General features: G+C 49.1%; 1 protein-coding gene and 1 pseudogene across 2 annotated transcripts in view; one reads left to right on the plus strand and one right to left on the minus strand.

Annotated features, from left to right (window-relative positions):
- The first annotated feature begins 4070 nt into the window (after positions 1 to 4070).
- LOC147608150 (uncharacterized) overlaps positions 4071 to 26803 on the plus strand; it is a 35345-nt pseudogene continuing 12612 nt past the window's right edge. Inside the window, exon 1 of the transcript XR_015264596.1 lies at positions 4071 to 4340. The product of XR_015264596.1 is annotated as an uncharacterized LOC147608150 (transcript). The remainder of the gene's footprint in view (positions 4341 to 26803) is intronic.
- On the minus strand, positions 24888 to 26586 carry LOC147608151 (uncharacterized). The gene has a single exon (XM_086790040.1). The coding sequence runs from the start codon at positions 26395 to 26397 to the stop codon at positions 25882 to 25884; it is 516 nt and encodes a 171-aa protein (XP_086646166.1). The 5' UTR covers positions 26398 to 26586; the 3' UTR covers positions 24888 to 25881.

The raw sequence follows: 26803 nt of genomic DNA on the forward strand, positions 1-26803 counted from the left end.
GGATTCGGGTACCGACTATGTACAACATCTATCACCTCCCCAACTAATCGGCTATTTTGATCTTTGAATCTAATAAAACAATTTCTATACAAGTTTGAAACTACCCTACGCATGTACTCCATTACCTCTTTCCCCCTCGCATCCATCACTACCCCGCCCCTATCCGTCACATCATAGCAGATCACTCCGTCCACCTCTCTCACCTCCTCCTCATCCTTTGGAAGGATGGAGGAATGATCTTAAAACACTTCGCAACATTGTGCAGAAGCTGAAAAGCAGTGATGGATATCTTTCTAAAGAAAATGTGAAACTCAATCGTAGTGTGCGACTAGCAATTATCCGAGAGCTGTTGAAAATCTTAAGGCCCTTCGTTTCGCGCAAAGCGAGGATGGCAGAGCTTCATATAAGAACTTGCTTTCACTGGTTTCATCAACCTTCGTCCAACTGAGTGACGCAAGGATTATCTTGGAATGTGTAGGCCCATTGCTACATCTGTTTTTCAGTGAGGACCTTCAGCATGGCCAGTGCCTCGTGTGCGCTCGCAACAACGGGGTGAGAAGAAGAGTTCTCGTATGGCACATTCTCAAGCACCAAGTGAAGTTCTATTGACCGCTCACAAGTTGGTCAAGGCTGGTGACCCTGAGTTGGACTCGTATGAGCTTTTATTAGTGTGGCAGATAGTTTGTGAAGGTAGATACACGTAGTCATGGTTTCAAGATCTGATATAATTACAGCCCCAATTTTGAGTCGGAGTGGAAGCAGGTCTCAGCAATACAGATCTGGACTTCAACTAACAAGAATCTTTTGATTGGTGGCCATGGTCACTTGCATGGCAACGCCAGGTCTGGATCTCAGGTGGACTTTAGCTTACATGATCTTTCATTTTGTGACAGTGCTCACTTAGAAAAGAATCTTCTGATCTGTGATCGTGATCATTTATAGCCTACAAGGCGCAGCCAGGTAGGAGGTTTTGCACACACATTTACACACTCTCGCATGCACACATGCACACATACGCTCCTGCATACGCACCGACACCAACCCACACACAGAGACATGCATCGACACCCACACACACATGCACACATGCACACACAAACAGGCCGACAGGCAGCAAACACCAAGCAAGACGGGAAAGGCACACAGACAGGTCCGCAGGCAACAAACACAAGCATGAGATGGCAGGCTGCCTTGTGAAAAAACAAATCTCTCTAAAATTCACTTTGTCTGTGTATGTTGGCTATGTACTTTTTTTGTTGTTGTTTTGATGCCTTTCTTGTCAGGCCTTGCATTATCATATCATGCAACTGTCCTGTATTTTAGTTGGCACATTTTGTGGTTAGCACTGCACATTCACGTCTTGGAAATTACTCACAAAAGGTTGTACTGATTAGTGTCAGCAAAGTAAACAGCCATACGTTAGGGCTGAGACTTGGTTTACCAATGTGTCGTTGCAAGTGGTTTCAGAGGTGGATATATAGTTTGTGCATGCATGTAATGTACGTCTTGGTATCCTATCTACAGAATTCTCCAATCATGTGTTAAATGAGCAAACCAATGCTCGTGGTTTTAGAGGTGGATAAATTGTGTACAATTATTATGCCTATATTCCCTGTAGCTCAAGTACTCTAGTAAGGTTATGTCCTCCAAACACATGCTTTCCCTGGCCATGTTGGGGAGACTTTTGCACAATAGAATCAGCTTAATGGCTATACATGCATTCATCATGAGTCATAATGTCTCCATTATCACAAAATATCTCCATGTTTTTTAACATCTTATAAACACATTGACAATGTTAAGCTTTTACGGGTTATTAGCGTTACTGAGTAATCAATTGACTTTTATGGTCACAACTCACTTTACTAATGAGGGTGAGTGTATCTCAATTAGTGCTTATGTATCTCAACGAGGGTTTTTATATATAATATCAATCAAAGCACTTTTACTATTTCATACAAATAGGTTTAGTATGTAATGGCCTTTTCAGAAGTATACCATGTCCAACACTCCCTCTGAGTAGAACAAACAAAAAATGCCTTTTTATGCAAGTACGGACTAATATAGAACCTTACATGAATTGTGTTCTTCATTTTTTTTTCTTGTCTCGATTATACTTTTTACTAATCAAGTCATTGAACCATGCAATAGAGATGCCTATTGTATATTGGTCAATGATATGGATCTTACCACGTTCTGCACTTTTCTTTTGCCAAAGTAAAATATGAGTGCATCGAATGAACACATGACCTTCCTAACCAGGCTGAATTAGAGTTGAGTTTACTCATCAAAGGTGTACGCCTAAGTTTTCTCATCAAAGGGGTATGCCTATGTGGTGGGAATGGTCATTAGAAATGCATGTAAGATGGAAATTGAACATGGTTGTATGAGATACATCTACAAGCTTTACACCATCTAAATAGGGGAATCACTACATTTAAGTGTAGTGCGATCTCGCAGGTCTTGTGGTGTGCCACTCCTATGCAATAATGTAATTGCATTTCAGCACTTTCATAAAGCTTAGATTGATCTTAAAAGACTGTTTAGACTCTACATACAAGAAAAATAATGTTCTTGACGTGTATGGATAGAGGGTGTTTGAGTAACAAGTGGAGTTGGAGAAGGGCATAGAGGTGGCTTACCCTTGATTCTTCTTTTTCAACATGATGGTATCGAAAAGGTGGTCATTTTATGTTGTTAGGGGGTGTGTTTGCCACAAAATAGGCTTCCAGACACAATAACAAAGAAAGAGTTACAACCGCTCGGCATTAGTGAGCTTTGTATTCTTGAAGTTCAAGCATGCAATCAACATCTTGTGAATTGTGGCTGTCATCATGCATGTAACATCCGAGGAAAACTCCCTATCGAGATCATCAATCAGAGAGGAACAATTGTGTGTGGGATTCCCCTACTCTAGTTTGATAGATGTTACCTCGGATGGGTGCCATTTGACACATGTGCCATTGCCTCCACGCCTTAGTCGGGTTACTACGTTCTCCATAGACATTATGTCTTGGAGTTCTCGCTAGCTACACATGTCCATCATGGTGATCCGCAAAAATTGGCACCATTGCCGGGGAGTACAAGCCCGTCACTCGCACACGCGTCTGTAGTTTGTCCAGGACTTCCCGAGACGCTTGCACCTTGTGTTTTTAGAATCCGAGTTGTCGGTAGGTGTTGGGAGCCAACCGTGCATCCAATAGGATAAGTAGATTGTGTCTGATGTTTGTTATATGGTTTTTCTCATATGAGTGATGTCTGTGATATGCATTTTAGCTTAAATTGGACCTTTTTTCTATCTGTTTTTCCGCACTTTGTTTTTCTCTTTAGGAGTAGTTTTAGTTTAAGAATTTTTGCATCTTGAGTGCCACATCTCACTTGAATCTGGAATTTGCACTTGCATCTAGCATTCGAAGCTAAGTTGGAGTCCACATTTTGCCCACACACACACTATTCTCACTCACTTGCATCCCGTGCACACATACACACTCTTAGGTACATTTCGGACATTACATTACATACACATTTCATTTTCACTCACGTACATACATTTAGGATCACATTTTTGCATCCCATACTCTTACACGAGCACGTAGACACGTTCCGGGAAGTTACAGGCACACACATGCCTTCTAGATTTGCATTTGCACATTCTGTGCACACCCTGAAATATCCACACTTTGTATCCACTTTGCATTTGCACACACCTCTTCATTTGCATCAGATTTACACTAGTGTTAGTTGCATTTGCACGTAATTTCTACTTTGTTGCATTCGATATGCACGTTCGCATTTTTGTGCATCCTCTACATCGTATACCCTATCCTCCGTAGATACACCCACACACATACCTACATCTACGCACACACATATTAACACACACACACTCCACAATATCTTGCATACATACACTCATACTCACATGTCTAAATACATACATATGCATTTGCATAAGCGCGCACACATATTTACACACACTCACACACACACACACCCCTCTCACTTCTAGCACATACACCTTTACACACACACACACACACACACACACCCCCCCCCCCCCCCCTAATCTTGGCGGAGCAGATCGCTCCCTAGCCGGAGTGGAGCAAATTGCCAAACCAAGAAGGCACAGCACGTAGGCTTGAAGCCATCCGGAACGGCACATGAGGCTTGAGGCCATGTGGAACGGCACATGAGGTTTAAAGCATGGCACGGAATGCCGGTGCTAAAAGCAAGGCACGGTGGCTAAAAGGTAAATAGCATTGAACGTGGAGCAACTGGAACGTGGAGGCCTGAGCAGGAGCAGTTGGAGTGGAGCGACCGGGGTGTCCTCAAGAAGACACGTAAGAAGACACATTATACGAACTATGTGCCCAAAATATTGAGAGTTTTTTCTGCTATTGTAGGCCACTCCATCATGTAATCTATTGCACGTTGCTCTGCATAAGAAGGTGAGTTGCTTGATTGGATATTTTGAAGGTATTTAGGAGCTCTTTGTGTTCATGCTTTTTGACAGTTGCATTCCTCCTCGTGCATACTTCGCAATATGCTCATAGCTCGACCATAATTCAGTTTTGCGAATTGAGCCACAAGAACGAGATGGTTGTGTGGAGTTGGGAGCTGGAGATTAGGGGAGTGCCCAATATGGAGAGTACCTAACTTAGAGCCAGCATCCATGCTGGAGGGCCATCAGTTCCCTCTCTCTCAGCTCTTCTCTCCCTCTCTCATTCTCTTCTCTCTCGCCTTCCATAATGAGTGCATGGAACACCGGAAAGCACGGAACAGCCGGAGCGCATGGAACGCTACGGAACGGAAAAAAGTAGTAGGCCAAAATGGAACGGGGTGTCTAGGTTATGGAGCGGAACGGCAGGGAGACACAAAATGCAAGGCCTGACACGGGACACTAGGGTATTGAACAGAATGTGGTGGCCTAGAAGCACAGAGCACTGGCACGGAACGTCGACTATAGTCTGAGCATAATGTTGGTAAATTACTAAAGTCTTTAAGGCTTTTTTTTTTAAAAAAAAATTTGGGAGAAAGAGGAACTTTTAAATTATTGAAAGAAAAGATTACAGATGACTCTGAGGTAGATCCAGAGATAAACCCTTACAAAAATCCACCCAGAAGGTGGAGATGAGACATAGTCACCTATCTATGGCTGAGAAGACTAAAGGAGCTAGTGGCAAGCACAGAACAGAGTTGTTTACTGGCTCTGTGACCCCGAGGCAAGGTGCGGCTTCTTTGGGGATAAGAACAAGAGGAAAAGACCTCTTTTTAGCATAGCTTTCCCAACAACTTTGCCCTTTTAGGGACATAAGGTTGTTATCCCTTAGCTTGTAAATAATGAAAAAAAGACTTTTGTATGAGGGGGGGAGCCCTCAAGACCTCTGAGCATAGCGTCTCTTAGGGGGTTTTTGAACTGAAGTTAAATTCTTCTCCAAGTTTGCCATCTTAGATGTTTAACTTGTATTAGCTCTGCAGGTTCTATTGCTTCGCAGCTTTCCTTCTTTATCTCTTTGATTAGAGCATGCTGTACACAAAGGAGAAGATGTGATCGTTGTTGTTCCCCTAAAAAAGGACAGCTTTCTATGCTTACAGATGTGCCAGAGCATTAGACCTCTAACAGCATGCCAGACGGTAGGACCCAATCCCTTGCACTCTCCTAAAAGAATCTCCTTCCAAGAGAAAGGTTGGTTGTGTAAAGCTTTACACCCTTCTTGAAGCACTTGGATGAACGGTTTGTTAGAAGGGCATTCAAAGAAAAGATGTCCTAGGGATTCTTCTTTTGCTCTGTATCTTGGGCATAGACCGTCTCCAATCCTGAGCTTCAGAGCCCTTTCCCCTGTCCATACCGCCTTATGTAGGATCATCCATAGTAGGTATGTATGTTTGGCAGAGACTGTATAGGCCCAACAAGTTAAGAATCTGTATTTCCATTGCTTAAAGTTCTAGTTTAGAGATAATTTTTTGTTGAGAGAAGCAACCAACCAAGAATTACTACTGTTTAGGTTAGGGACTGGAAGTAGATTTATCCCATCTGTACGCCTTAGCCAGGCACAAAAGACCTTGAAAAGGGAGCTTTATAGGAGGGGAAGTAATGAAGCTTGCTCTGTGGCTCAGTAGTTCCGCGCAGGATAGTGAGCATCCGAATTTATCCTGTATCTGTGCGTTGGTCAGCCAACTCATATCTGCCTTGATGTCGCCCCAGACTCTAGCTCCCTTCTTAAAGAGCTTATGTGCTTTGAAGTCCTGCCTTCTATCTAGGGGAGGAGCTAGGTGGCCAAACCAAATGGAGTCTATAGAGGCGATTAAGCGGCCCCATTTGGTATGCTCTGAGTATAAGAATTTGCCTTTGTATTCCATCCAATTGGACCACATTCGGCAAACTAGGGGGGATCCCTTGGGCTTTACCTGTATTTTGGAGAAGATGATTTTTTGTAGATTAAAATCTGTCCAAGCCCTCAACCCCAAGAGGTTAAACTTGTTGGTATTTCTTCTTATGAGGCATGCCCAGTAATCATCAGAGGAGATACTTCTAGCTATCCATTTTGCAGCCAGAGGACCTCTAGATTTAGAAGGCCTAGTCCCCCTTGACCCTTGGGCAGCATGCATGTGCGAAGCGCTACTTTAGCGATTCTTTTGGCCTGCGTGTTTCCACCCCAAAGGAAGCAACTTGCCATAGACATTAGGGAATTGAGCTGGGTTTTGGAGCGCTTCCAACAGGCTAAGAAAAAAAACGGCTGAGGGCAAAAGATAGTGGTTAAGTATGAAGGCCCTGGCGGAGAGGGTGGGCTCTGAGCATCCATAGACATTAGGGAATTGAGCTGGGTTTTGGAGCGCTTCCAACTGGCTAAGAAAAAAAACGGCTGAGGGCAAAAGATAGTGGTTAAGTATGAAGGCCCTGGCGGAGAGGGTGGGCTCTGAGCATCCATAGATGGTGCCACAATTTTTGCCTGCATCTTGCTATCATGGCTTTGGCTTTGGTGATTTCTGGAGATCATTTGGGAGGAGTGGAGAAGATGTTGGAGAAGACTTTTTCCATTGGAGACTTTGCAAACTCCCCTTGTGTGTCCTTTAACATTGGGAGAAAATCTCTCTACTTCTTCTTCTTAAGAGCATTGAAGATTTCCTTGTTGGGCTTATCCACCTTTCCTGCCCAGAATTTTCTGGTCCATAAGAGAATCTCCTTAGCCTCTATGAGCTCTTCCCTTCTCAATCTATCAATAAGATCCACCAGAACATCAAGGGAGCTATTGGGATCCCTCCCAACCTCCAGAATCTTCTGCTTGAGTTGCATCCTTTTTTGAGCCTGATATGATTCACCTATTTTTTGTAGCCTCTAAGGAGATCCTGTGTCTCTTGTACCGCTTTTCCCCAAGCTTGGGCGGGGGATATGCTAGGGGAGAAGTTCTTCTTGAAGATAGCCCTGATCCTGCTTCTAGCACACTTGAGGGTAAATAAGAAGGGATCAAAATGTGGCCATTCAGATTTATAATCTGTTGTACCTTTTCCCAGAGATAACAATAAAGGCAGGTAGTTGGAGAGGAGCAAGGAAGGGTCCTTCTTGCAAACCAGATGGGTGAAGTCGTCCCTCGTGTCGGCAAACATATAGAATCTATCAGGATGGGCTGCTCTGTGAAAGGACCCCTTGTGTTTGTTGTTCCAAGTCAATCCTGTGGTACTTGAGATATCCACTACACCCTTCTCCTCATTGAGATATCCACTAGACACATCTCCTCATTGAGTGTTTCCCAAGCTACTTTCTCACTGCCTGAGATGACCCTGCCCATGAATTTATTTCTATCTTGTGCAATGGTCACCATGTTAAAGTTGTCAGAATATGCAGCGGAGATGATGACCAAATCTGGGAACACGAGCAAAAACGCAGGCAGAAAAAACAGCACAAAAAAAGAGAGATGTAGGCGTGTAACTCTGCTCTGATATACACAAGAAGATCCCGAATATGATACAAATGAGGTATGGGGGCTGAGGACCTATATATACTCCCCTAGAGGGCAGTCGGCCAGCATAAGAGAAGCCCACGACTGATAAAAGAAGTCCACGACTGCATAAATGCAGTCGGCCAGCTATCTGGTGCCAAAACCTGATCAAAACCAGTCGGCCAGCAGTAAGAGTGCCCACGACTGATAAACATCCAGTCGGCCAGCATTGTACTGCTCCTGGCACCCTCTGGCAGCCCTCCCAAGCCTCAGAAAAATGGGAAAAAAATAGGGGAAAAATACGGAGAGTGGGGAAAAATGGGAAAACACCTCATAAGGGCGGGCACACCCACAACAAAGGCCCTGGTGTATAAATCTAGACAGGAGATGACTTCTAACACCCCCTCTCAGCTCCTGGCTGTGTAACCAACCACTGGGCGCTGGGGTGCCGCGTGAGCAAATCCTGAGAGCGACTTCGTGAAGAGGTCCACCGTACTGTCCTCCGTCGAACAGAACTCCAGCAAGATGTCATCAGCAACAATCTGTTCACGAACAAAGTGCCTCTGGATGACCAAGGGTTCCTCCAGTGGAAGCCCAAACCTGCAATGTAACCTCCTCATGCTCCGTAAAACTGCTCCTCGGGCATAAGTAGATCTCCTCGTGTCCGGATCTCCTCCCCAAACCGAGTCACTCCAACCGTGGAGTCGGACTCCATCCAACAATCCCCCTCCTGTGTACAAGAGTCCATGATCCTTCGCATGCCGCAGAAACCACAGGAAACGCGATCCTGCCTCCCAAAGAGACATCTGCAACCAAGAGCTCAACTGCCTCATCAGGAAGCTCCCGTCCAATCCGGTGTCCATCAACCAGATCAATGAACCATACAGCTTCTGAGTCACAGAGACAGCACACTGCTCACAAGGATCAACACCTGTTTACGGTGCACAAGCAAGTCCTGGAAACCTTATGAAACCTGTCAACCACCCCCTCTGAATCCGGAACCACAAAGCCTGGAGAAACCACCTCCTTCTGCAAGTAAGCACCTGCTACCTGCCTGGCTTTCCGAAAGGTCCCCGTGGAAAGAACATCCTCAACTACTGGAAGTTCTATGTCCCGAACACTACGAGACATCAGAGCATAAGTGACCTGTTCAGCTTCCTCTGACTCACGAACACAAGAACTACCAACCTCAGTACTGGAAAGTTCCTGCCAACTGCTGCCATCTACTGGCAAGCTATCCACCATCTGGTCTCGGAAAGCCCGCACCTGCAGCGTATCCACACCTGAGTAGCTATTACCACACTGCCACTCATCACAATCTTGAGGACCTGGGAGAGAGAGTGCTGAAAGCCTGTAGACTCCATTCTCCACTCCACCTTCCCAAACCACTTGGCCTGTTGCTTTGTCCCGGAGAGCAACAAAATGCTCATCAAACTCCACCCGTACGCCAGTCTTGCAAACCTGATGCACTGACAACAGATGAAAACCAAGTGCCGGAACATACAACACCTGGGAGGAATGCTTCCCCCCTCTGCCATCGGGAACTATCTCCATCCTGCCCTCACTGTGAACTGGGATAGTGGACGTATCCCCAGTAAGAATATGTCCAGAAAACCTGCAGAGATCCTGTAGACCGGAACGGGAAGGAGTCATGTGCCTGGAAGCACCACTATCGAGAATCCACTCCCGAGTATCCGTTGCGGAGAATCCTCCAATCTCCTCCCTGCTTGAAGAAAATGAAGCATCGGTGTCCATCACCTCCAGGTGCACAAAAGCCGGAGTCTTCATGATTGCTGAGGAGTCTTCACCCTTCTCGGTCTTCCGCTTGGGACACTGCCTCCAGTAGTGGCCTTTCTCGCCACAATCATTACAGGTCCTCTCTGCCTTTAGCTTCTCGCGGTCAGCGTCGGACAGCTTCTCAGAAGACTTCTCCGATGAAGCCTTCCCCTTGCCCGAGTTACGGCCTTTCGACCGTTGGCCAGTAAAGGCCTCCGAACCTCCACCCTGAGGAGGGTTCGTGAATCGTTCCTCCTGGTCCAGGACCATGGGCACAAGCTCCTCCCACGTGATGGTGCTGAGCCTGCCACTGGTAATCAAAGAGGAGTAAAATGCCGAGTACGAAGAGGGCAAATGTGACAGCAACGTGATGGCCATGTCCTCTGACGATATCTCCTTCCCAGCCTGAAGAACTTCCTGCTGAAGAGCCTGCAGCTTGTTAATATGCTCCCGCATCGTCGACGACTTTGCAGGGCTCATAACCTGCATCTGTACTTCCAAGGAAATCCTCTTCATGGGCGATACCCTGTTATAAAGTGAGGCCAAATGCTGCCATATACCTCTGGCCAGCGTCATGTGCTTGACATGATTGATTACCTGCGGTGTGCAGTTGAGGAAAATAAACGAACGGACCCTGGCGTTGACGCGATCCCACATCTGCGTCTGGGCCTCCCGGTCCTTTCGGATTGACGGTAACTCCCCTTCCTCTACTTCCGGCCGTGGAACACCAACAACGACGAAATCGGCGAGATCGTAGGACTCCAGAACGGATTCCATCATCACCTTCCATATGCCGTAGTTGCTCCCGTCCAACTGACGGTCCACCGGAAACGTGGGGAGTGTCGGGATCTTCACATGTCTCTCGGCCATCTCAAACAGATCTGCCATAGCGGGGATGTACTCTGAAAAGGGTGGGTGGGTGGGTGGGAACAAAGAAGAACTGATACCTGCAAGTGGCTGTCCAGCGAATCAGCCCGCCTTCCTCTTGCTTCTCCTCTTCCCGAACAGTCCAGAACAGTCCACCAATCAGCCACAAAACAGCCCCCCTCTTGCTCACACAAATCCCAAGACCTATCTAGAGCCTAGGCTCTGATACCATGTCAGAATATGCAGCGGAGATGATGACCAAATCTGGGAACACAAGAGCAAAAACGCAGGCAGAAAAAACAGCACAAAAAAAGAGAGATGTAGGCGTGTAACTCTGCTCTGATATACACAAGAAGATCCCGAATATGATACAAATGAGGTATGGGGGCTGAGGACCTATATATACTCCCCTAGAGGGCAGTCGGCCAGCATAAGAGAAGCCCACGACTGATAAAAGAAGTCCACGACTGCATAAATGTAGTCGGCCAGCTATCTGGTGCCAAAACCTGATCAAAACCAGTCGGCCAGTAGTAAGAGTGCCCACGACTGATAAACATCCAGTCGGCCAGCACTGTACTGCTCCTGGCACCCTCTGGCAGCCCTCCCAAGCCTCAGAAAAATGGGAAAAAAATAGGGGAAAAATACGGAGAGTGGGGAAAAATGGGAAAACACCTCATAAGGGCGGGCACACCCACAACAAAGGCCCTGGTGTATAAATCTAGACAGGAGATGACTTCTAACAAAAGTCACCCATCATTAGGATGGGTCCCTCGAGTTTGGCAAGCGATTCCCAAGGCTTTATATTTTTAAGGGGGGGTCCTCTCCCCTCTCTCTCTCTCCAAAAGGTCAAGAACACCCATCTCTTTCTCGCTCTCTTCTCCCTCCTCCAGGCACAGAACGGGCCACTCATACGGCATTTCACAATCACGTTGGCACTACAAGTACAGCCAAGATGCACGGAACAAGTGCCCATTAACAGCATAGCACACTCCCAGTGGCACGGGTGAACATGACACGGACGTAGCCATAGGCACGACACGGGGTCATAGGTAGAGACGACATGGCACGGGTGCATTGAAGACTCTTTAAATTTAAGGGGAGGGGTGTGTGAGAGTGGCAGCGGAAGAGTTTGCGTTAGTGAGAGAAGGAGAGTGTGAAACTCAACAATGGAGAAACGCACTAGAGTTAGTGCTTTATATTACAGTACTTAATAATATGGATACACTCATCAAGTGATATGATTAACTGATGAGTACACAGTGAGGCAGAGGGGTCCTTTATATACTTTCCACATGCCAGGGTCGGCCTATGCATGAGGCATGGCGAACTGGTTATTAGACCATGGTGTGTGTGGGGTGCCCATACCATGGGCGCCCAAGGCTTGGGCGGCGCTCGGGCCATATAGGTGTCACGTAGGCTGTAACGCCTGTGATCGACGGGGCAGACCGGATGGCTAGACGGGGCTTTAGCGTGAACGCCTCGGCCGGAGCGCCAAGGACATGGCCATCCGGGGTTCAGTGGGAGAGGATGCCCATGCGGACTCATGGGCGGCCAAGATAGTGTGGACGGCAGGCCACACACTATATAGCCTGGGGGATGAGGGGCAATCCTCATTCTTCCTGTGTGGCTGGGTGGTGAGCCAGAGGCCGTCCCCTCGTACAAGGAAGGGTCCTTCTTGCAAACCAGATGGGTGAAGTCGTCCCTCGTGTCGGCAAACATATAGAATCTATCAGGATGGGCTGCTCTGTGAAAGGATCCCTTGTGTTTGTTGTTCCAAGTCAATCCCGTGGTACTTGAGATATCCACTACACCCGGGATCCAAGTGACCAATGTAAACATGCATATCTCGTCCTGGATCCATGTCAAATGCATCATCATGCTCTGATGTCCACTCTGACATCAGCATGTCAAGAAATGATTGCACTACCGATGCATCATCGGCATCCAAATTAGTCATCTCCGCCATCACAAATGATGACTCGCCCTATGCATCCATAGAGCTAACCTGCTCTACATGTCCATCAATAGACATATCATGCACTGGCTCCTCTGTCACGTCCTGTGACTGCCCCAGTGGTGCATCCATAGAGCAAGCACTGTTCTCAACATGTCCCACACTGGACAAACAATGCACCTCTGTCTGCACATGTAACAATGGTAGAACTGTAGAATGAATATCAAATGCCAACGCATCCTGGAAGGAGACTGTCCTCGTCTCAGCCTCTCTGCATGGTAATGGAGTCACACAGACTCTTACCATCTCGAGAATACGCAAAATACAAAGGGAACTCTGAGCCAGACCTGGCACCTCTCGCTATCACAAGCGAAGCCCTATGTATCTTCCAGGAATGCTCTGTATGCGTAATCACATAACCCTCATCTCGCAACTGTGTTGTAGACACCAAGCACTGCGTCATACTCAGCACATGTCTCACGTCACGAAGCACCAAAGATCCACCATGGGCAAATACTAGGTGTATATCACCAATACCTGCTACATCACCACCCAAACTGTCCACGTCGGCACAACCATGTCTCACAGCTGAATATGTGCTAAACCAATCCCTATGCGGGATAGCATGAAACAAGGCATCCATATCCAACCAGAATCTCTGAAACAATGTGCAAGGACTAGTAGTGACTGCATAAGAGGTATCACGCACAACCTGTGCTTTAGAAGCATCTGCCATGTGCGAATCTCAAAGCTGTCGCTTCTTCTGCTGTCTAATCTGACGGAAACAATGCTGTCTGATGTGGCCACGTCTGCCACAATGCCAACAGACAACACCTCTATGAGAATGAGTACGAGACCTACCTCTCACACGAGGCATCTCAACCACAGCCATATCTGTACATGTAAGCTCATCTGTACCATCAAGCCTGGCAACATCATGGTGGGCACACTCCAAAGCCATGACTGTGCACAAACAAATGGACAAGACTGAGCACTAGTGCGGAATCCTCAACGCACTCTAGTAAATAGCAACACTGCTCGAGTACAGTAAACTCTCCTCGAGAGTAGGGTGGCTGTCAAGTCTCCCACCTGAACAAAATACGTCCAAAGTGTAAGAGAATCGATGCGAAACATGCAATCCAACAATGCAAGATACTCAACAAATGATCCACACACGGATCATAAAACTAGTACCGTGCTAGCTCAACAAAGCATCCAACGCACACAAATTTTGGTAAAAATCCTGTAGAGTCTCCCCTGTATCTGAAAGAACCCCCACTTCGTCTACAATGACGAACAAGATGCAAACGTGCATCCAACTATGCTCAAGTGGCACCAAACAAAGATCACACACTTTGTTTACATGTGCAATAGGCGACCACGCATCCAACGATACTCACACAGTATACACAAGCCTATCCGGCTTTCAAAGTATACACGGCAACCTAGCTCAAGCACGAGCTATCCAAGGCACAAACGAGCATCAACAAGGCATCCAACAAGAGGCATAAACTGGGCATACAATCGGCTCAAATCAATCCAGAATTCAACAATGCATTCGGACAAAGCATACAAGGCATCCAGAAATAAGGCGCAAAAGAGGGCATCCAACCACTGTGCAAATAAGGATCAAACACCTCTCATGGTGGCATACAATGATGCAAGCTCACGATACGCATCAAGAAGCATGAATGCACATCGAGCTGGAGCACAAATCAGCCAGGACATACAAGTGCCCAATTTGGGCAATCACAAATGCCTCAACAGGCATCCAAGCACCACATTTGCAACGTCTGACTATCTTGCAGCCACGTCTGCCTTGCACCTGCCCTACTTCCGTTATGGCTACGCCCTTAAGACTTGCATCTGTGCTAGACGTAGCTAATCTTGCAAACGTAGCGCTGCTAGCACAATAGCAAAGGTATTATACCTCAGGGTTGACTCTCTGCCAAGCACACACACCTCACTTAGGTGTCAACAACAGCAGTTTGTTGACCTTAACTGTAGTGATATCAGCGTTTGTAGCCGCTTTGACCTTGAGCTATGCAACATTAGTTGCACTATACTACCCACGCTTGTGATGGACCTACACCTGCCTAGTCAAAGCTGCACTTGGGGCTGCCTCGCCACACACACAGCACATGGTTTCCGACCTGCTCCCAGCTTGATCAATGCTGCAACACCTGCAGCCTTGGCACGTCAACAGCTCACAGATGCCCCGCATCAAGAGCAACACAAAGCGGTGGACAGCAGCCTGAGCACTGGCGACCACTTGACGACCTGATGCCTGCACATATACTTACTGACCTTGTCCACTATAGCTGACACCTGCGTTACCTGGTAAGCTCTTGCTGCCACGGCTGCCCACCTGCCACGTGACCAACCCACACCTGCCTGGCGACCTTGGCACAAGCAGCACACTGCCGGCTTTATCCAACGAGATTTGCGCTTGGACCTGACTGTGCAGCACCTGCACTTAATGTGGTCGGCCCTGCAAACACACCCAATTGCACCTTATCCTGCGCTGCCAGCTTCACAGGCCACACAACCCAAGGGCTGACCTGCTGGGCAGCAGCGGCCCAATAGCCAAGAAGCCGTACGATTGACCTTCAGGCTTTGGCAACAGCTTTTGGGTTGGCAATGCGCAAACAAGACCTGTGACCTTGACCTACGGTTAAGACCTGCACCGCTGACCCTGAGCTCTGACACATCAGCACACCTCCTCGTTGGACTTGCTTGCTGGCCTTGACTGATCTTCCCAGACCTGCGCCAACCAGCAGTTTGAGAACCAAAGCTGTCGACTGCCTCTGTCTATCTGCAAGTACCCTACAGGCTGCACTCGACTAGCTACTGGTTGCGACCTTGCAACCAGCAATGCCTCTCACCTGTGCTAGCAAAAGGCACAAGAATAACTCACACCTACACCGCAAGCAGCCCACACACAGTAGCCAAAAGCTACTCACAAGCTGCACCAACACAAGCAGCCACACCTGTAGCTCTACAGGACAACAAAGCTCCTCAAATCTGTCGCCAGATCTCTCCTTGAACACCAAGCTCAACACCGAGCTTCCTCCATAGATTTTCTCCTCCTTGCCAAGCTCTTCCGTGCCGAGAAGACTGCTCCAAGCAAGCTCCTCAAGCTTCCATGGCCGGAAGCTTCTCTCACGACGATGGCGGCGATGACCGGCTCCGCACACCCGCAAGCGCGCGCGCGCTCACACGTAGCTCACCGGGCTCTGATACCAATTGAAGGGAGCGAGGCGGAGCACACACTTGAGAGAGAGAGAGAGAGAGAGAGAGAGAGAGAGAGAGAGAGAGAGAAATGAAATGTTATATTAACGTCTTCAAAAGGCCAAAGTGACCTATGAGACCAAAGTTACAACCATGTGACATCTGATACACTGTCTGGAAAAGAAAAGAAAGAAGTATCTAGCCCCACAATACATCAGTAGGGGGGGCATTTGGAAGCAGCAACTAGGGAGAGTGGGAAGCTAATGCTACTAGTCAAAATGGGTACACGAGTACATGGATAGAGAGAGAGCGAGAGAGAGAGACACGCGATGTGGTGGGGAGGATGGAGCTTCTGTTATGTGAGCACTCCCCTTATTCACTATAAGTAAAGAATAAGGTGTACACATTAACCAAAAATTCAAAATGCCCGAAACGGGTCCTAAATGCTGTCTTCGCAACATCTTCTGCTTTAATTCTAACCTGATGATACCCTGATCTCAGGTCTACCTTTGTAAGGTATCTCGATCCATAGAGTTGATCAAACAACTCATCCATGCGTGGCATCGGATACTTGTTCTTAATCGTTATCTGATTAAGAGCCCTATAGTCTATGCACATCCGCATAGATCCGTCTTTCTTCTTTACCAGAAGAATAGGCGATGCCCACGGACTTGAACCGAATAAAGCCTTTGTTCAAATATTTCGGCGATTGTTTTTCCACCTTTTTTTTTTCCGAGAAAAGATCCTTTCATTAGTTATAAAAAATGCCCGTTGGGCTACAAAAACCCTCTCCTGCTCATAAGAAGGCAGAGCAGAGATCCAATCAAGGCAGCTAGAGAGACTCTCCCTAGGTGCAAAAAAGTACAAATATCAGTACAAAGAAACGAGAGGCTATATCATACAATAGGAAGGGGGGAAAAGCCAAACAGGTGGCCTGTAATGCCAGCGGGGGGTACCCGCGTATAGGGTATAGAAGGGGCCGCTGCGCCAAGTGGTGTGAAAGGCCTGGCGCCGCATCCGAGTCGCCCTGGTGGATGCGGTCATACTGTCCTCGCAGGGTGTGGATCAACTCCTACCAAATCCCCCGAACAGTCTCTGCTGGTGGCTCCAGTCTCCCCTCAAAGGCCCTGAAACACCGGGCTCTCCAGGTGAACCAGATGGTGAGGCTACTGAGGAGCTCCCATCGTAGATCCCTCTCCTGTGTCCAGCCGGCGGACGAGAAATCCGGTGAAGGAGAGGCTGGCCCTTAATGAATCTGATGGCCTGGCTGTCCTGCTCCGTCTCGTATCCCAGAGCAGGCCCTGACGAAGTCGACCAAGCAGCGGCACCCCACGTATACATGTCCTCTGGAGAGAGGGGGGCCAAAATGCGCAGCATCCGCAGCCAAATCTACTGCGCCTGTGGTGGACAGTCCCATAGGCAGTGTCTCTGTGTCTCCAAAGGGTGGCCGCATCGGACGCAGGCCGCCGGAAGACCACTGTAGACAAGCCAGGTGCCAACTGCAGAGCCCCTGTGGGCAACCAGCCACTGGAAGGTCGAGATTCTGCGTGCCTGTCGACTAGCCTAGAGCCTGGTCCAAAAATCCTCCAAGAACTCCTGTGAGAGTCCCTGTAGCCGCCAATGCTCTGATGCAGCTGGAGAGACCATCCTCTTCGCAGTCAAAATGTCTCCCCAACCGAACAGTGTACTGGAAAAAGGTGATCTCTGTGGCCTCGGGGGATGCATAAGGATCATGCCACTCGTACTGGCCAGGGTCCCACTGGAGGCGGGCCAAGGGGCGCGCAGCATATGTCCATATGCACCAATCGGAGTCCACATCTGCAGGGTCTGGATCAATATGCCACTTCCGGGAAGCGGCGGCCACTACTTGGATCCTCTGAAAGATGCACTCTGCAACCAAAGGCGACTCCGCCTCCACTCTCTGAAGTTTGCCCTCATCCTGGATCTCATAGTAGAGGCATCTACCATCCTCAGTGCAAGCTCTGACAGCAATCAGGATCTCCAACTGTGTAAAGGCTCCCATCCACCGTGGGGCCGCTGGCTCGAGAGGCGTGAACCACTCCTCAGTGAGTGCCTCCTGAATGTCATCCCTCATAATCAACCCCCCTCTGAAATGACTCAGCCTCTCCACCTGGATCTCCTCTGGGAGACTGTAGAAGGCTGCCAGTCTCCAAAACTGCGTGCTGGGCCTGCCGCCAATGGTCCCCAGGCTAGACGAGACCGAGAACCCAGCATATGACCCTGCTCTGTGCGTACCGCTGGGCTCCAGATGAGCGGCTGTCTGGCCCACTCCTCATCACAAGTAGGAGGTCTCTGAGAAAGCCCCGGTCTCAGCAGCTCCCAAGCTCGCAGGATGCTCAAGGCAAATCTGTCCTCCCATCCTCTACTGAGGCCTGTCCTCCTCATCTCTATGAAGATCCATCGTATCTCTGGTGCCCAAGTGCCCCGTGCTGGGAGAGCCCTAGCTTGCAGCTGCTGAAAAAGAAGCTCCTTCCAAGGCTCAGCGCCGCCTGGAAGCAACCCCCGAACAATAAGCTTCCCCAATAAGGCTCTACTCTGATCAACTGGATCTATAATGCCCAAGCCCCCCTGGGCCAGCGGAAGAGTAATAACTGCCCAAGCAACCTTAGCCCAGGCTGGCTGACCATCCCGCCCAGACCAAAGAAAGTTCCTGATCAGCCTCTGTACCTGGCTGATGCAAGAGCTTGAGAAGATCCAGCAAGACGTGTGTACCACATGGTCGCTAAAAGCACCTGATTTGTCACTACCACCCTCCAAGCCAAGGATAGCCGAGCTGTACTCCAATACAAAAGCTTCTTCCGAATGCTCAGAAGAAGCGGGGCGATCTGCTGCTCAGGTGACAAATCTAGTCCAATCTGGCATCCCAAATACCGCACTGTTGTGCCAGGAGGAATCCATCTAAAACCCGGGTCTGGGCTCCATGCCGGAGTGGGAGCGCTATTGATCCAAAAGGCCACTGTCTTGCGCCAATTGATCAATGCTTCCGAAGCTGCACCAAAAACCTGTTGCGACTGCTCTGCCCTCTGAAGATTGGCCTCCTGGCCATGCAAAAACAATCCCGTGTCATCAGCAAACTCAGAATCGAGTAGGTCCTCACCCCGGACTGGGAGCTGGAGTCCTCTCAAACCAACCTCCTCTGCCGTCAGATACATGCTCATAGCCTCAGCAAAGAAGAGAAAAAGAAACGGGGCGAGAGGACACCCCTGACGGACTGATCTGGTCAACTCAAAACTCGGCCCCCGTCCTCCTGCCATCAGCACCTGGCTACGAGCTGTGGAGTATAGAGCCGCCACTCCTCGAATCCAAACTGGCTCAAAGCCCAGGCGAAGCATAGTGCCCTCTAAGAAACCCCAATCGACTCTATCGTATGCCTTCTCAAAATCGAGAAGCATCACGACCAGGTCCTCACCGAGAAATCTAGCTCGAGTCGTCGCCTCCCAGAAGGTGACAATGTTGTCAAGGATACTGCGCTCCTTGACGAATCCTGTTTGGGTAGCATGAATCAACTCCTCAAGGAAGGACTGGATCCTCAAACTCAAGGCCTTTGCTAAGACCTTGTAGACAGTATTGAGGATCGTAATAGGTCTCCAATGCCGAATATCATCTGACACTCCCTCCCCCTTGGGGATAAGAAAGATCAAGCCCTTTGAAAAGCTCTGTGGCATCGCCCCAGTGTCCAAAACATACTGAAAGCCCCTGCGGAGGCCTGGCCCCAAAAGATCCCAATAGCGCATAAAAAAGGCAGGCGTCAATCCGTCCTCCCCAGGGCAACTATGGAACGGAAGGACCCTCAAAGCCTCAACAAGCTCATCCTCTGAAAGAGGCCCACCCAGAACTGTGCGCATACGATCTGTGACCCTCCTCTGCACATGGGCCCACACAGTTTGTCTGCAAGCATCACGTGCCTCCGTGGCTGGCTCCGCTGAAAGCAGGTCTCTATAGAACTCAGTGGCAATGGCTCTGATCTCCCCGGGCTCAGTGGCTAACGATCCGTCCTGCCTCCTGAGCTGGCGTACTCCTGCTCGAGCATGGCGGGGTCCAGTAATCTCAAAGAACTCCCCACTCACTCTATCACCAAGCTGCGTCCACTGAGAGGCTTGGTGATGATAGTAGAACTCAAGTCTCTGCTCCTCTGCCTCTCTAACCTCCTGACGCCACCCACTCACATGTAGGCTGCTGCTCCTGAAGGCGCTGCAGCGAAGCAAGGCTACGTCTCAAACGACGCTCCTGCTCTCGTGTCTCTCCCAGCCGTGTCAAGGCTACAGCGTGCAAAAAAGAGCTGAGTTTGATGAGTCCCTGGGCACACTGGCCTGCTGCATCCACAGGTCAGAGCTCTGGCTATCATGCCATATCCTCTCAATGTCCTCAGAAAGACTGGGATGTGTAAGTATCCTCTCTGGGATCCTCAACTGCAAGCTGGTCTCCCGTGTCCTCTCCTCAAGTGTCAAAATAACTGGCGCATGGTCTAAAAAAGAGGTGCCAGCGAGAATGCCAATGGAGCCCCCACGCTCCCCGAACCTGTCGCCCACATAGAAGCGATCAATCCGTGATAGATTAGTCCCTCCCTGCCGGCGATCCGACCGAGAAAAACTAAGACTGTCCTGAGAGCGGGAGAAAGCCTCATGCTGCCATGCATTGGTGATCCGCAGTGTCATGCAAAAACGCTCCCAAGCTGCAAGCTCCGTGCCGTGCACTGTAACATGACTGCCTCCCACCCTATCGACCTTGGCCGACTGCTCTCATAGGGGCATATAAATAGGCCCCATGCCCCCACCACTTCCTCATTCAGTTTTCTGCGGCATCTTGTGTATAGAGAAGAGTTTACACACCTATCTCTCTGTGTTTCTTGTGCTGTCTATTTTCTGCAGTCTACTTGCTCTTGTCTACCCAAGTTTGGTTATCATTTCCGCTGCATATTCTGACATGGTATCAAAGCCCTAGGCTCGTGATAGATCTTGGGAGTTTTTTTGAGCAAGAGGGGGATTGTTAGGTTGCTGATTGGTGGACTGTTTTGGACTGTTCGGGAAGAGAAGGTGCAAGAGAAAGGCGGGCCTAAGGGGCTGGACAGCCACTTGCAGGTTTTACAGATTTTTTTTCCCACCCACCCACCCTTTCAGGTTACTCCCCGCGATGGCAGATTTACTAGAGATGGCTGAGAAGCACGTGAAGATTCCGACTCTCCCCACGTTCCCTGTGGATCGTCAGTTGGACAGGTCCAATTACGGCATCTGGAAGGTCATGATGGAGTCGGTGCTAGAGTCATATGACCTTGCTGATTTTATCATCATCGGGGTTCCACGGCCGGAAGCAGAGGAAGGGGAGTTATTGTCGACAAGGAAGGACCAAGAGGCACAGGCACACATGTGGGATCGTGTCAACGCCAGGGTCCGGTCATTTATTTTCCTCAACTACACACCACAAGTGATCAATCATGTGAAGCACATGACGCTGGCAAGAGGCATATGGGAGCACTTGGCTTCTTTGTATAACAGGGTATCACCCATGAAACGGATCAGGCCCTTTAGCAGGAAGTCCTACAAGCTAGGAAAGAGATATCATCTGAAGATATGGCCATCACTTTGCTGTCCCACTTGCCTGCTCAGTATTCTGCTTTCTATTCCTCGTTGATTACGAGTGGTAGGCTCAGCACCATTACCTGGGAGGAGCTTGTGCCAATGGTCTTGGACCAGGAGGAACGTTTCACGAACCCTCCTCACAGCGGAGGTTCGGAGGCCTTAACTGGCCGACGGTCGAAAGGCCGGAATAACAACAAGGGCAAAGGGAAGGCTTCACCGGAGAAGTCTTCTGAAAAGAAGCCTGATTCAGAACGAGAGAAGCTGAAGGCCGAAAGATCTTGTAATGATTGTGGCGAGAAAGGCCACTACTGGAGGAAGTGTCCTAAGCGGACAGGGAAGAGTGCTGATTCATCAGCCTCAGCTGCAAAGACTCCGTCATTTGTGCACTTAGAGATGGTGGACTCCGATGTTTCATCATCTTCAAGCGAGGAGGCAGTTGGCTTCACCGCGAAGAAGGATACCCGGGAATAGATTCTTGACAGTGGTGCTTCCAGGCACATGACTCCATCCCGTGACTTCTTTCTGGATCTAAAACGGCAGTCAGGTCGCATCTTTATTGGTGATAATTCCACTATTCCGGAGATTATTCCGGACGCCAAGGGGGGCAAGCATGCTTCCCGTGTTCTTTATGTCCCTGCTCTGGGTTTTCATCTTCTGTCAGTGCATGAAGTATGCAAGACTGGCTTTCGGGTGGAATTTGAGGAGCATTCAGTTGCTCTAAGGGACCGTGAGACTGGCCAGGTTGTTTGGGAAGGCGGTGTGGAGAATGGTATCTACAAGCTCTCTGCACTCTCCTCATTGACAGGTTCTCAGGTCGGAGATTTGTGGCACTTTCGTTTTGGCCACTTAAATGTGGATGCATTGAGGCGAGCTTTCCGAGACCAGATGGTGGTTGGCTTGCCAGATGTTGGTAGTAGGCAAGGGCGCTGCAGTTCTTGCATACGTGGTAAGCAGCACAGGGAATCCTTTCCGAAGCAGGCTTCCAGGCGGGCTTCGAAATCACTGGAGTTGATTCACACTGACTTGTGTGGACCTTAGCAGACACCATCTTTGGGAGGATCTCTTTACTTTATGCTGCTTGTTGATGATTGTACCAAATTCACGTGGGTCTACTTTCTTTCCCAGAAGGACCAGGCTTTTGCTCGGTTCAAGGATTGGCACGTGATGGTGGAGAAAGAGTTTGGATTTCAGGTCAAGACTCTCAGGGCTGATAAAGGAGGTGAATTCTCCTCGACTGTATTTCTCAGATTTTGTGCAGATCATGGCATCAAAAGGGAAATGGCCAATACTGGATCGCCTTCGGAGAATGGAATTGTCCAACGTAAGAACAGGACTGTGGTGGAGATGGCGAGGACCATGTTGGAGCATCGTGATCTTCCTCGTCCACTTTGGGGAGAGGCTGTGGCAACGGCTGTCCATACCCTCATCCGATCTCCGACGACTTCAGTACCCCATATGACTCCATTTGAGGCATACTTTGGCAGAAAACCTGATGTCTCGCACTTCCGTGTCTTTGGGAGTGACGCGTATGTACATATTCCGAAGAAGCAGAGGGGGAAGCTTGACTCCAAGTCCCGCAAGCTTGTATTTGTGGGGTATAACTCTCTTTCCAAGGGATACAGGTTGTATGATCCAGACAGGAACGAGATTGTTGTCAACCGGGATGTGGTCTTTGACGAGCATGTTCCAGTATCCATTGTCGAGGAGCTGTCACTTCTTGGAGATCCAGAGGAGTCTGATGATGATTCCCAGTCTATCATTCCAGTTGATCAGCCTCAGTCTTCACAAGAGGTTGAGCCCAATAGCTGGAGTAGAGCCCCCGCGAGCACAGGAGGCTCCACGATCTGTTCGAGTACTTAGGTGGTGGTTAGGCACCCTTCGGGAGTCGGGTGACACGGAGCTACCCTCCGAGTGGACCACAGAGGACGGCCCTCGAAGATCACATAGAGTCCGAGATAAAAGCAACACTGCGGAGCTTCTTCAAGTGAACTATGCTTTGATGTCTCGTATCATGCGGGACAAAGAGCCCACTTCCGTAAAGGAAGCCCTTTCACAAGATACTTGGAGGAAAGCCATGCAGGTGGAACTTGATGCCATCGAGAAGAACCACACTTGGGAGTTGGTACCGAGGTCGTCGAAGCGGTCAGTCATTGGTGTCAAATGGGTCTTTAAGACCAAAGATGCGTCTGATGGGTCGGTGGACAAACACAAAGCCAGACTTGTGGCTAAAGTTTATGCTCAGCGGCCAGGCATCGAGAAAGAGAAAGCCTGATGGGGGTATCCTTAGGGGCGGGCGAGGGGGTTGCAGAAGAGTCCCTCTGAGGTGGGGCGGGAGGAACCTCCATCAGTGTCTGAAGCTTAGTCGAAGGCGAAGCGAATGCGGAGAATCCTGCAAGAACCGAGCTGCTCAAAAGGCGGGGAGGGGCGGAGGGGGAAAGGCGGAAGACAGAGAAACAGAGGGGGGCGGAAAAAACCACAAAAAGGAGGGGGAGGGGCGTAAGGCGGCGAAAGGCCAGGGGGGGCGGAGGAAACGCGAAAAGGGCGTGGGGGGGAGAGGGCGGAGGCAGGCGGAGGGGGCGGGTCGCTGAGGAAGAGGAAAAGCAGGGGGCGCGAAGGAGACGGAGCAGGGGGCAGCGGGCGCGAAAGAGCAGGCAGCACAGGGAGCGCGAGAAGACCAGGCGGGGGGGGGGGGGGGGGGGGACGCGAGGGCGGAGAGGACGGGGCAGGCGATGGTAGCAGACGTGAGGGCGGGGAGGGGGGTGTGCGTGCAAGCAGCAGCGCGAGCAGGGGGGAGCGAAAGCTTTAGCGAGCGTGCACAATTGTTTTTCCACCTCCTGAGCCTGGGAGTGCCTTAATCTATAAGCAGGTTTGCTTATAGGTTTTGATCGTGGCATAACTTCGATGCCATGGTCTACATCCACGGGTTTGTACTTTGCCCTTGGCAAAGCATTCTTTTATTTTGTCATCACTGGCTCTTGTGAACGTGTCACTGCCAGTACAACCATTGGTGGACTGTCTTCCTTTAGAATAGGCTCAATATGGACCATGTTAATTGCCAGAGTGTGAGAAGTAGACCCCTCAGCCTGATTTTGTTGTAAGTCCCCTTGATGGTGCTTCCAAACTGGACATTCAGACTTAGGGTGACCTGGGGCTTTACAATAGTAATAGTGAAAATTGCCTTGGGTAATTCTCCGGATCTGTCGCGCTCATAGGGATGATACGATGGTGCATTAGCATTTTCCGTATCGACCGGCGCAACTTGGTGGACGAAAAAACTAGGTTGCTCTGGATCTGCATCTTGAGAGAGAGAAGTTGACGAACAAGGCTTGAAGTGCTTTAGCAATGAATAGATGAGAATTACAATGGGTGGGCATGGGTATTTATACCCTCACAATGGAAATGGCCGACTCATGTAGCATAAATTAAATAATAACTTATGCCCTTTGTTAAGACTCGTTCCCACATGAGATACTACTTTTAACACCCTCTCTGTAGCTCATAGAGGGCATAGATGAAGAAACCAAGTCGATGCAGATGCAACCATGGACACCTCAGTACTGGCCGGATACCGAATACACCTCGGAAAATGCACCAAACAACCTGTCTCCTCAAGGAATGCCATCTTGAGCTTCAGCTGCCACATAGAATAATGAATTGCAGACAACTCCACATCCATGATCCCCCATTCGTTGAACTGCGAACACATCACGTTCAAAAAATCCTCTGAACCTTGAACTGTCGACACACGACGCCCAAAATTCTGCTACACAATGAATTAGGAACTCATCCCGTCCATAGTCTGCTACCAATGAACTGTGAACACATCACGTCCATAGATTATCAAGCTTGTTCCTTGCCAGATGCCTGTGCTTTGAATGCCGACACACGATTCCAATGCACCTGATGGGAGCTTAGGTTAGTCCCCCTCTCTCGCTCATGTGCTTCTCTCTGGCTGAAGCATGAGGGGAAACCACGCTTTATGACTAGAAGGCCGGAGGCCGAGCCGTGGTGGCTTGTGCCGCCACCTTGGCTTGGTTAGTGAGTCACTGGCCGAGTCACTGGTACTGCTATTATCCTGCCCTTGGTCTTTCTTGGAAGTGTCCTTGCTCTTCTTAGAGTTCTTGTCAGTTGATTTGCAATCCCTTGACAAATGACCTCTCTTGCCACATTTGAAACAGCGACTCTTCCCTTTCTTCGTTACCTGTGAGGTAAGTGCTTGACTTGAATTTGAAACACACACTTTACCTTTGGTGTTTAAGATTGCTTCTTCCTCGATAAGAAATGAGCTGAGCTCATCAAATTCCAGCTTGTTCTTTGTGACCTGAAGCCGCAATGCTTGGGAGATAACATCATAATCTTCTGGTAACTTAACGAGGACCAATGCAGCTAATTGAGTACTCGTGAGTGAACTATTCACTTGCGATACGCCTCTGTTCGGCTTAGAAGCTTTCTGCTCTTTGACTAGCAAAACGTTTGATTTTTCTGGAAATACCATCCTCGCTTGCGCGTGTATGATGCGCTAGCCCGGATGAGGGATGGTAATGGCAGAAGGGGTTACAACGACGTGAATGTCCCTTATTGGACAGCCCCCCAAGCACAGGTTCAGTATCTGCACCGTGAATGAGGGTATGCCATCTGGCATTGGGCCAATCTCCCCTTGCACTATGGCTATGTCCTCCATGCTGCATCCTTCGTCCCCTATGCGCTCCACCTTGTCTCTTGCTGCTGCTACTGCTGCAGGAGGTAGCACTTCCCCTGCACCACTGTAATTCCAGGCGACCAATAGTTTCCTGCTAGAACTCCCAGGTCTTCTTCTCACTACAGTACGAACGATGTAGCGACCATGGCGATCAGGATAAACCAATGCAAATGATAGTCGTGCATTAGTCAACCTTGCTTCTGGTGCCACTTCCTTAGCCAGCCGCCTTGTTGCAGCCGCCAACACCTTCGCTATTGTGCTCTGCCACCTGGAAAAAAAAACGCTGAAACGTTGCCGCCCTTTGAGGCCTTGTGTCACCTTCGAAGCATGTAGCATAGACACGCGAGCTGCCCTCTGTCTCTCTTTGCCACCTGCAAGAAACGCGAGTTCTTTGCCGCCTGCAGGAAATGCAAGCTTGCTGCTTTGCTGCTTCTTCTTCTCCTTTGGTGTTCGTGTAGCCGAGGATCAAGAGCCTATGGCTCTGATACCATGTCAAAGTGTGTAGTATAGCGGAAGCTTGAACACACGTAGAGAGAGAGAGAAGTTGACGAACAAGGCTTGAAGTGTTTTAGCAATGAATAGATGAGAATTACAATGGGTGGGCATGGGTATTTATACCCCCACAATGGAAATGGCTGACTCATGTAGCATAAATTAAATAATAACTTATGCCCTTTGTTAAGACTCGTTCCCACATGAGATACTACTTTTAACAGTAACAAGCATATACCTCTGCTATCTG

Source organism: Cibotium barometz, chromosome 54 (assembly GCF_041138505.1).
Source record: "Cibotium barometz isolate CiBa-2024 chromosome 54, ASM4113850v1, whole genome shotgun sequence".
In the NCBI taxonomy this organism is placed as follows: domain Eukaryota; kingdom Viridiplantae; phylum Streptophyta; class Polypodiopsida; order Cyatheales; family Cibotiaceae; genus Cibotium; species Cibotium barometz.

Excerpts from the sequence above, each read along its gene's own strand:
- LOC147608151 (XM_086790040.1), bottom strand. The coding sequence starts at position 26,397 with ATGCTACATGCTTCGAAGGTGACACAAGGCCTCAAAGGGCGGCAACGT.